Genomic DNA, 11,687 nt, shown 5'->3' on the forward strand with positions numbered 1-11,687 from the left:
CCATGCCTTTCCCTCCTTTTTTTTCTCTACTAGGAGGAGAAAGCACATGAAAGCATGGAGAATTTATTTTGGTGGTAATATGGAAATGGAATGGAATATTGCTTAGCTCCCAGTGTAGGAGTTTGGCATGTGCATATGTGGATGCATATATAAGTGACTGGCGCGTACGGCGACTGCTGCACGCGAGTTGCCACGGTTTTCGTGCTCAGCCTGCTTCATGAACATGGTTGTGACCATGTTGAGGATTTTCCTCAAACCGTGAAGAAGGATTGGCCCAAAAATGCCCAATCCGTCGCGTCGGCTTTGAAGGCCTGCCGAAAGGGCTTCTGGGAGAGCGACGGTAGGAATGGCATGATGACCTGTTTTCGCGAGCAACTGGAGAGGATGGCGAGGGCCGAAGACGCCGCTACCGCCAACACTAGCGAAGACCCCGGGCCTTCGGAGACAGCCACTGATTGTGAGGGCGAAGGCAACGAAGGCCGAGACCACCCTGAGGTGTGAGGCCCTTCGCCCTCGCGTTCTTTGCTTTTTAGACTTTTATAGTCGTAGTTTGTCTATATACAAGTATTTTGCATATTCGGCTAGTGGCCGTTACCATCTTATAGTCGTTATGGCCTTATGTTTATTAATGAAAAGTTAGTGTTTCGCCAATTGTGCGCCTTTACTGTAATGTGTGATTGATTTCGCTAGCCCCTTTTTTTTTTCTTTTTGCTGCACTTTATATCTTGTTGGCAGGGTTTTAGCCAAAAGTTGTGCGTTCGGCCCCCCTTTGGGAATTGGCGAAATAAGAACAAGAAGTTCGTGGCGGTGAAAGGCTTGCCGAAGATCAAGTGTTCGTTTCGGCCCATTTACCGCGAGATGCTAATAAACGATAACAGTTACAAGATTATAAAGGTAGCAGGATGGATGCGTGCACATCCAAGTCAAACCCTAGAGGACTATGATCGCTACCAGGTCGCGCGTCGCGAGGATAGCACCAACTTTTGGCGAAACTTTAAGAGGTCGAGTCACCTCTTGGCCTAAGGGTTATGTACAACATTAGTAGTGACGACGAACCCTATTCGCCGGTTTGTAGTGTAGATAGGGATGAATGTACGAATGATGATGTAATTTTTTTTGTAAGTTTTGCTTACATAAATACAACAGTTTTACCCACCAAGGGAGACTTTGGGTGTGTTCGGCACCCCTTTTCCCATCCCCTCTCCCTCGTTTTCCGCGCGCATGCTTTTCAAACTACTAAACGATGCGTTTTTTTGTAAAAAGTTTTTATATGAAAGTTGTTTAAAAAAATCAAATTAATCTATTTTTGAAAAAATAATTAGCTAATACTTAATTAATCACGCACTAATGGACCGCTCCGTGTTTCGTGCATACTGTTCCAAGCTTGGAACAGGGAGTAGTGAACACGCCCAAATATGTTAACTCGTACGGTAATTCCTATGCGGCACCGATCCTAATTTAGAGCACAATTCTACCATTTTTGTTTTACTAGTAAAATTATATTTTTACCCAGAGTACTGTACCTGTGATTAAGGAGCGTTGGGTATTTATAATTTTTGAATGCACACACCATAAAAGTTCTCATAATGTTGCTAATTAAAGATGATGTATTCTGTTTTTGTTATCTTTCCAAGCAATCAAGGCCTGATAAATGGTGTTCATTCTTTGACAAATTCAGTGTTGAAGCTAACTGTGACAATGCATTTGTATTTGTATATAAAACCACAATATTCAGTATGCATTGTACTTTTAACCATGCCTTAGTGTTAGGAGGCAACTATTAGAATTGGCACAGAGCTTATGAAAATCCTTGGTCCACCACTGGATAGCACCAAAATATGCCAAATTTTGAAATGGTAGATTTTGGCAATAAAGTGAACAAGCCCGAACTTAGGCAGCGTTCAGGAGGGGTTAGGAACCCCTCCTCCCCAGCACGCAAAACGAAATATGTATTATTGCATGATTAATTAAGTATTAACTAATTTTTTTGAAAAATAGATAAATATGATATTTTAAAAAAAACACACTGTTTAGCAGTTTAAAAAGTGTGCGCGCGGAAAACAAGAGAAGATCACAGCCTTAGAACACCCTGAGCACTGCAACAAGTAAGGCAGTAACTAGGAAACTGCATACATTTGAAGGCTTTTGATTCCGAACTGGCAAAGCATAATGGCATGTCTAAGTCCCAGAAAGAAAAGAACATGCATATCTAGTTCCTCTGCCTTTTTTATTGCATGTTGGTAATCAATCAGTTTATGATGGGTGAAAAAAAAAGAAAAAGGAAGACCTCCATGATTGAACGACTGATAGGTCTAGGTGATTCTATACGTCCCTGGAAGACTGTAAGACACAGCTGGAACCGGGCCATGAGAAGCAGCGTGTGCTTGTGCAGTGGCTGTGTCACTTTGTACATCCTCTCTAGAAACATGATGCTGATAGAGGTCCAAGTTCCCGGACCTGTAGTCTACATATGGAGTAGTTCGAGGAATGGCTTGGGCTGGGCCTGTTGCATCAAGAAGTGACCCGCTAAATACTGTGTTCTGGTAACACAATGCATGATTCAGAAAATGCGTCATATTTGGTTGCCATTGAAGTGTAGGCGCTAAGCTTCTTTCCGAGGACACTGCAGGTCTAACGATAGTTGAAGGCTCGCCTGCAAAAGAGTAAACGGCATTAATGCCCCGAATACGGCATCATGCTTTTCAACAAATTTGAGCACTCATTAATTATGATTTAATGAAACTAGAAAAATCAACATGTCAAATACAGATGGCATAATGCTTTTCAGGAATGTAACACAGTAATACCAGCTATATTTGCATGTACTCCCTGAATCTGTGCATTCCAAGATCCATCTACTGCAAGCTTTGTACTAGATGAGGCCACATGTTTATAATCCTTTGCAGGAATTGCAGCAGAGTGCACTATTGTTGACCTATATTTTGTGCAAAAGAAAGAGAATGCAGCTATGAGATATATCACATGGCGTGTAGGTATTATGCAGTCATATATTATATAATACTGCATCGTGGAAAAGGTAGGACCAACTAGACTAGTACCGAAATAGTTAGTCATCATAGGTTCAAAAGTCAGAATTTCAAGCAAGATTGAATTTAGCTTTCTAGCAAGACGAAAGTCTCTCTGGTGTCAACTGACAAAACTTTCCAGCTTGTACAAATTATTTCGTTAAAACTTTTGACAATTTTCTATACATAATTGAAAAATTTTTCTGCCGTTTTGGTTAGGTCCATGATGCAATTACTAGAAATCCATTGTATACCTTCTTGATGTTTTTTATTCATCAAAATTCACAGGAAATATTCGTGGCTATGACTAAAAGTTTAGAACTCATCGGACTCTATGGACCTACTTTGCATTTCTCTTCCAGCTAAAAAGGGCAGCAGCAACATATTCCTAATTCGAGTAATAAAGAGCAAGCCTGCCTTTATTCATTATGATACCATTTATTACTTAACGGCCATGCCAAAGCAAATATATGCCATTTTCCTATTTCTTAAACATCTCTTGGATATATACACAATTCAACTAGTGTCAAGGTAAAGCTACAGGAGAAGAATAACTTAACGCAAGAAAGCAGTAACCTTGGCAAAGAAGAATGTTTCCTCTGTAGCGAAACAGCAGCCCCACTTCCATTCAGATTTTCCTCAACTTGAGTAAATTGCTTTCTGAATTGGTCAACCACACTGAATGACCAGAAAAATGATGTTAAGTACATAGGTCGATAGGGGCTGAAATATAAAAGATAGACAAAGTTACAAAACATCAAACCTTAAATGATGAAAATTTGGCCTTTCTGTTCCACTGATGTGTTCTTTCAATAATTGAGGATGGTACTCCAATATTTCTTGAAAAATAAGTTCCTTGATATCCTCCTTTGTTGCTCTCCGACGCTCAAATTCAAATTCCATCTTTGGAATTGGCTGACAAGATGGTTCTCGCTCTACCTTTGCTAATCCATTGAAGTACGGATCTGCCAGTGCCTAAATTAGCAAACATGTCCAGTGTGTCAGGACCAATAGAAAGCACAACATAGTAAGAATAACAAAATAAGTTCACTTTTCGTCCTTCAAGCCTTGATCCAATTTTCATCCCTCAACTATAAAATGCCCCTTCAACTCTTCAAACCATGCACATTACATCCCGAGTTCCAAATCGGGGTGGTTGATGACATGGCATGGAGCCAACAAGTGCAAAAAGTAACGACATCACCACACAGTAAATACTAGGACACGTATGTCATCCTCACTTCCTTTTCCTTTCTCTTCTTTCTCCTACCTCTCTTTCCTGCCCTTTTTTTTGTGATGATTTGCAGCTAGGATTACATATGGCATGCAAATAATTCAATATCACTAATTTCAACAATGCCATATCATTGAAAACCAGCCCAGTTTGGACCAAGGGATGAAATATGGATGATTTTGAGATTTCAGGACCAAAAGGCTTTCTTAGTTGAGGAGCAAATTTTGGACCAAGGCAATAGCTGAAGGATAAAATATGGACTTTCTCCTAAGATATGTAGGACCAATAAAACAATCATTTGTATGACATGCCTCTTGAGCAGATGGACGGTCCTTTGGATCAAAAGCTAGAAGCTTCCTAAGCAATTGTAATGCTAATGGATCAGCCTTCAGAAATTTATGTGAAAATGATGCAGGCTGCTTCTTCCGCATGCATGTCAGATATTTTCTTGCCTTGTCATTCCGCACCTTATCAGAGATAGAGAAGAGAGCAGCAAAATAGCCATATATTATCTGAAACTTCCAATTTGTTAACAAATTTCCATCGATCAGCTATTGTACCTGAGAAATAGCATCTAAGGAGGGTGTTCCCAGAAGATCAGTTATCAAATCCAACTGGTGAACAACATTTTTACCAGGAAATAGTGGCTTTCCAATCAACACCTCAGCAAAAATGCACCCTATACTCCATATATCAATAGCTGGTGTGTACTGCAATCCAAACAGTGGCATTTCAGTGACATGAACAAATGGCGTGCCAACTCAATTAAAGATCAGTGGTTTATCTTGCTGCATTAAACATAGAATATCAAACCAACACCATAAATGCAAGGAGTTTCTTTAGTCCACAATGATTGATACAGTATATTCCAAATGGTTAGTTCAAGTGTTCCCTTAGTCCACATAATGATGTGCATCATACTTCCACTAAAAGGATTGATGGTCACATCTTCAATTTTGAAAGAGTAAAATTCATAAAACCCAACCTATTATGGTCCAGGATAACACAAAACCACGGGAATTTTGGCACGTGACACATAACCTCAAGTATTATGATCCTAAAGTTTCACAAAACCAAACTATTAACCATTTTGACATGCTCCAGTATCAAAATTCCAAAAAGCTTTGCTTACACGTAACATTTGTATGATGAATAGAAAAACTCATAAATTTGAGATGTGATGGTAGAATTAAAATAATGTGGTAGATCAAAGTCAAAATGATCAATATTGTGGTTTTGTGAAACTTTATGACCACAATATCAGGGTTATGTACAACGTGCCAAAACCCTAGTGGTTTTGTGCAACTTAGACCATAATACCGTGTTATGTGAAATTTACTCATTTTGAAAAGTACAAAGGTAGTTAGCACACATTATATAGTAGTCCTTCCAGACACTAAACATGCCATTTTGGACATGTTTCAAGTCAACTGAACACCATATATATATCTAAAAATTTAGATCTGCAAAATCGTATATATAGATTTGTCTCAAAACTAACTTTCACAATATTATAATTTTATCAGGATTTTCATATATTTTCCAATGGAAATTGGTGGACAAACTTTGCATTTTGAAGACCGTATCATTGTCCAAAACATGTTTTCATGAACAAAGGAAGTACTCCACACTTTGGAGAAAAGGCTTAACACCACCAATTTGGTGACCACTCCCAAACCCTAAATCATATAATTTATGACCAGTCATTTACCTTGGAATAAAATGAACCACACAGTTCAGGTGCTCTATACCATCTCGTTGCAACATAATCCTGCAAAAGTAAGCTCACATTTAAAATCTCATCTCATAGTACCCAATGACTAGTAAAAAAACAGAAATCTCCCATAACTAGGCAACTTATAGGGCTGCACAAGCCATCCCCTATACCCATCCCCACTCTAAAACCCAAGAAAAGGGGAATAGCCTCAATTTCCACCACAGTTGTCACAAATTACATACCACAAAAGTGGTACTGCATGGCATTTTTTTATATGACTTTCAATTCACTTTCAACCATTGCAGCAAATAAAACAACCTTAAGTTAAAAAACGATGACTGGGAAACAGGCCATATGTAACCTAAAGGTCAATGCTTAAGTCAATAAAATTGCTTAGTGCATTTGCATGGATATGTTGGAATGCAAACACTATCAGTTATTTGATAGTTATGTAAAGTTAGAGCACAATTCAATTGTCTACTAACTCTGATGACTCTCCAGAGGAAGGGTAACTGAATTAATTGACCACTCATTGTAGCTGCACTGCAATCTATCTATGTAGCATAAAATTATCACGATTAAATCCTTACGGTCCAGAAGACTGTAGTGGGAGCATCAGTGAATGCAACTCTTGCCAAGCCAAAATCACATATTTTGAGTTTGCAATTTGCATTAGCAAGTATGTTTTTTGGCTTCAGATCTCTGTGATAAACATTTGCTGCATCAAGTCAGAAATGGAAAGTTAGCTACTTATTATGATCATATTTAATGAAATGAGATAATAATATGTTATGTCCTATTAGTAATAACAAAAAACATGCAAATAAAAAAATTATAATAATATGTTTAGGCAAATCATGCAATAGAATTTTAAATTATAATATGAACCATGAAGTTAACAGTACTGTGCTACATGCTCCAAATTAGTGGAGAAGGGCAGAAAACAAAAACTCAATCTATTGAATTGCTCAATTGCTATCAATTTAAAAATTAGCATGCAGCTATGCGACCAAATAAAGGAAAGGAATGAATTACCTTGGTTCAGAGTGAAAGTAGTTATATAACTATATAAGCATACAACGACAGAAGCACATGCAAGAAAGTGGGACTTCAAGAACGTGAAGTTAATACCTGTATGGATATATTTCAAAGCACGGAGCATCTGATACAGGAAAAATTGATAGTGCTCTCTTGTCAAATCATCATTAGCCTTTATGACCTGATGAAGATCTGATTCCATAAGCTCAAAGACAACATATATGTCCCTGAAATCCATCTTGGATGGGGGTAGCATAATATGCTTTATTTCCACTATGTCAGGATGCCTAAGCAGCCTGAGAAGCTTGATTTCACGGAGTATGCGTGCAGCATCTGATATATGTTCAAAAATGTTGTGTATCTTCTTTATTGCAACCTTTTCTCCAGTATGTATATCATTTGCAGAACATACAAGTCCATAACTTCCTTTTCCTATGACCTCCAGAACTTCGTATCGATTAACATCACCATACCCCATGAAGAAATCCACCTCTGCTGCATTCTGGAAAAGAAAACAATAATCAGATAACTGGTACTGGTTATATATTAATTAAAAACAGCTACCTAGAAGAAAACTGCTCATGAATGATATATATGATGATAAGATGCTGTAATTAATTTTTTTATGGGACAGCAGTAGAATGGTTAACCAGAGAACTGGCTGAGCAACAGCCCATCACCTCTGGTTGCAAACTAATCATCCATGGTATGTGTGTGTCTACATCTAGACAGGGAATGTGGCTCAATAAGAGAAAGGTTTTCCTCTTTTCGTGCATCTAAAGATTGTTAGGTTGTAGTCATTCGAAACCAAGCAAGTTTTTCTTTTCTCAGATATGAACATACCAGGAGTCAGGATTAATTGTCATAGCGATCTAATGTCACGTACAGAAATATTTGATGAGGGAATACGATGTAGGCTGTATTTAAATGAAGTAACAGGACATGGCCATGGACCTCAGCGGTGCTGAGGAACTATGATTGGCACCGCGCCAGAGAGACAGGACGACTGAGGAAGAAGATAATCTATCTAATGCCTACCTAAACCTGAACCAAGTCTCTGCTTACATATTGCTAGAGCCCAGACACAATAATCTCAACCACCGAACTAACTCAAACAACTAACTTGAACCAAAACCTAAACTTATCTCTAAACTAGGCTGGTGACGGTGCAGGGCCTCCTTCCTGGCCTTGGTTCTTCTCCTTGTGGTGATTATAACGCAAACCCCACATGATATCTAAGGAAAACTCTACACAACTAAGATTGTAAATGCTACTATTGTAGAATTATGGAAGTAAAATTTTCTACTCCGATATTACAATTACAGTTGTTTCAATCGACCATAAAATAATGATTCTTGTCACTCTTACTACTTCCTCCGTAAGTGTATAGATTCATTAACATCTATATGAATGTGAGCAATGCTAGAAAGTCTTATAATATGAAACGGAGGGAGTAGCTAGCAAACTATTAAGCTTTAGGCGGAAAAAGATTCTTTTCTCAAACTAACAAATAAGATTAGAAAACAGTTTTCTGTTTAATTTTATGAATAGGCCATTCTTGTTAAAGATGGGATATGAAACTAGGATTGCCTATTTGGAAATTTTTCTTTAAGAAAAAATGAAGCAAAATTACTATGCAAAGCTCGTCTCCACGTAAATAATCTTACTTAACCATAAGATGCCATATTTTACCCCTAGTCCACTACAGAACAAATTTCCCTTACATACTGAAGCCCTAACCACAAAATGTCTAGCACAACCATATGAAAACTAGTGTTGACTATTTCATAATAAAAGAAAATAGAAAAGTACCATGCAAAGCTGGTCTCCACATAAATAATCTTGCTTAACCATAACATGCAGTTTTACCGCTACAGAACCAATTTCTGTTACATACTGAAGCCCTAACCACAAAATGACCAGAATAACAATCCACATGTGCTACTTTTTTCTTGCCAAAACTATTTCATGCTCCCACACATTACAAACAAGTACGCTACAGCCCTGCTTCTCTACCCACCAAAATATAGGTGGTGTTCTTTTCTCCTGAAGATGAAGATGAAGATTATGTTTTTTACACAAAACGAGGTGGTATTAACGTATGATTGATTGAGTTTTAATTATTACAAACTTGAAAAATAGATTATTATGATATTTTAGAGCAACTTTCATATAGAAAGTTTTCGCACAAAACGCACTGTTTAGCAGTTTGAAAAGTGTGCCACGATAATCTTAATCTTCATCCAACTCTTGTTGGAGAAAAGAACAGGGCCATAAGTGCCACACTGTGCAGCACCAGTTATGCCAGCATTCTGCACTGGATGGAAGAAGAGACATGTGCCTCATCTGGGAAAAAGCAGGTTTCAGCATATCGAAAGCATAGATTTGCTACAGATGCTCACTGTGTGGGCAAACCGGGAAATGTGTCCTAGATTACGGTCAAGTACATGAGGCGTTATGCACTTAGGGGCACATGGCATATGATCATATCAATTTATTTAGCAGCTAGGCAGGCAATCAAGATGGCATCTAAGTGAACATATCATGGATTCAAAAAAAAATGAATGGTCTCTTCTTGGTCTGTTTTACAGAGATAGAGATTGGGGGAAAGAAAGCTGCAGTGAGTAAAACTTGTCAAGTAGGTGGCAAGTGAATTCTGCTGAGCACAGCTGGTGCAGTAGAAATAGTCGAGCAGAATTTGATGGTTAGGGTTCTGGTAGTGCTGATACTTTCTGTCTTTTTAGCTTTGTAAGAGAAGTGATCTCTGTCCTGGAAGATGATTGCAGGGTTTGAAGGGGGTAGACTCAGAGTTGGTTTGGGCTTTTGCTGATAGATGATGTTCGATATGTAATTAATAGCTGCTAACCTAGTATGTGGTCTTAGACAGTTAGATTTCTGACTAGAAGATGTTGCTTTGGCAGGAAGAAGTGCTCTCTTTCAACTAGAATCGGATGGCGAAATAGTTGCATCATGTTTTTTTAACTTCTTCTCGTTTCCAGATTGTGGTTCAAAGACATGTGACTATCATTTCTAATAAATGGAAATGGAAGAGGGTTTCCTCTCTTTCTAAAAAATGAAGAAATTATCAAAATAAACATCCTACGAGCTTAATTTTGGGTTGATAACCTAGACATGATTCATTTTCTTTGTTTCTTAAAAAAAATAAGAGCAGCATGATCAAGTTCGGTGTGCAAGCAAAAGAGTAGCAAAGTTCAACTCCTCATGCCTCTTTAATGATCCTTACATCTGAATCATTTGTCAATATGTAGCAAGTTTCAATATATTTAGTCGCACAAACTAATATTAGAAAATGTTGGTGTCCCTTGAGTCTACTTACAAGTATTTCAGGGTTAATTCAGTACTAAGCAGCAAGCTCAAAAATCCAAGGGCGAGAGATTGATCTCAAACCTTCTTACGAAAATTGCTGGTCTGCATCTTGGTGGCGCCACCAGCTGAAGTCTTCAGTATAACCTTTCTTTTTCACACTCGCTCACGAACCCTGGATCTCTCAATCTCTATCGCTCAGGCGCGGGTCAGCCGCACTTTCCCCATCGGCTCCTGCTCCGGATCGCGACACCGCAGTCGTGCCTTCCCCTTCTTCTCCTCCTCATGCACCGCGTGCCGCCGCCGAAGCCCGTCGCTGCCGCGGCCGCCGCCACGGCCGGGGGTTTTGTGGGGGCGCTTGGAACAACAACGGGGGAGGCGGCGGCGGCAGTAGCTCCGAATCTGAGTTGAGGATTTCGGAAGCAGGAGGATGAGGAGGCGAAAGGAGAGAGGACGTCGTGTCGGCGTCGGCGGAGTTGTGTGCGGCAGCGGGCGAAGCTTGGGCGACGTAGATGCGAGGGCAAGTGGAGTGGGAAGAGGGGACGGATATTTTTCTGCTTGTGGCGCGGTGAGCTTTGTATGCGTGGCGGCTATCTCGGGCATTCTGGCTTGATCCTCACCATGGTCCAGGCGTCCAGCGCAACCTGAAAATTAATATTTTTCACATCCGCTTCAAACCGAAGTTATCTACACTCCTAATTAGGGATGAAAATGGGGCGGGTATTTCCCGCCCATCTGCCCAGCCATATTATTTCGGAATAAATTCGGGACGAAAATTTGGGTACCTGGGCTTTTCACGGATATCGGGTCTGAATGCGGGTCTTTTTTAGCGGATACAAGATCAGGTTCGGGAATATAGTATCTGACAGATACGGATTATTCGTTAAAAATACGGGTATTACCCGGATAATTATACGGATATTACCCGTATTATGTTTGTGTGAGACACTTTTTTACTATGTATTGGTTCTACTATGATGTATTGTACCCTATTTATTTCCTAAGGTCCTAATAGTCTAATATAATCGTAATATGGATATATGAAATTGTTAAATAGTTATTGTCTATGTGATATATAAGATTGTTGCTTTGACTTGATATCCGAATAAATATTCGTAACCGATAGTGTACGTATCCATTTTGGTACGTATTCATTTCATATTTTTTGCCCGATATTATCCGAGTTTGTATCTGTATTCGGCGCTATCCATCTCCGACCTGTCTCCGATTATAAAATATGGATTAGGCTATAGGAAGGGTGAGATCTGACAGAACCCGACCCGTTTTCACCCCTACTCCTCCTAATGGAGTACAATTCTTTCTACGGAACATCGCGACCTTAATGGTT

General features: G+C 39.2%; 1 protein-coding gene across 4 annotated transcripts; it reads right to left on the minus strand.

Annotated features, from left to right (window-relative positions):
* Positions 1–2,079: 2,079 nt before the first annotated feature.
* On the minus strand, positions 2,080–10,887 carry LOC4341010 (mitogen-activated protein kinase 11-like). Of its 4 annotated transcripts, NM_001402805.1 has the most exons (10): positions 10,424–10,833; positions 7,109–7,517; positions 6,568–6,695; positions 5,972–6,031; positions 4,821–4,970; positions 4,572–4,727; positions 3,790–4,001; positions 3,603–3,704; positions 2,808–2,935; positions 2,080–2,653 (listed from the first exon to the last, which is right to left on the minus strand). In NM_001402805.1, the coding sequence occupies exons 1-10, from the start codon at positions 10,448–10,450 to the stop codon at positions 2,313–2,315; spliced, it is 1,713 nt and encodes a 570-aa protein (NP_001389734.1). In that variant the 5' UTR covers positions 10,451–10,833; the 3' UTR covers positions 2,080–2,312. The 4 variants fall into 4 exon arrangements, with proteins under 4 accessions (NP_001389734.1, NP_001389735.1, XP_015643952.1 ...); NM_001402806.1 differs by lacking the exon at positions 2,808–2,935; XM_015788466.2 differs by lacking the exon at positions 4,572–4,727 and having other exon boundaries at positions 2,098–2,653; positions 10,424–10,887.
* Between the last annotated feature and the right edge of the window lie 800 nt (positions 10,888–11,687).

Source organism: Oryza sativa, chromosome 6 (assembly GCF_034140825.1).
Source record: "Oryza sativa Japonica Group chromosome 6, ASM3414082v1".
Lineage (NCBI taxonomy): Eukaryota > Viridiplantae > Streptophyta > Magnoliopsida > Poales > Poaceae > Oryza > Oryza sativa.

Bases quoted from the DNA above. Each gene is read 5' to 3' on its own strand.
- LOC4341010 (NM_001402805.1), bottom strand. From the start codon at position 10,450: ATGCAGACCAGCAATTTTCGTAAGAAG. The intron at 4,728-4,820 runs GTACAATAGCTG...ATCTCTGATAAG, and splicing joins CCTTAGATGCTATTTCTCAG to GTGCGGAATGACAAGGCAAG. The intron at 4,002-4,571 runs GCATGTCATACA...TTGCTAATTTAG, and splicing joins ACCGTCCATCTGCTCAAGAG to GCACTGGCAGATCCGTACTT.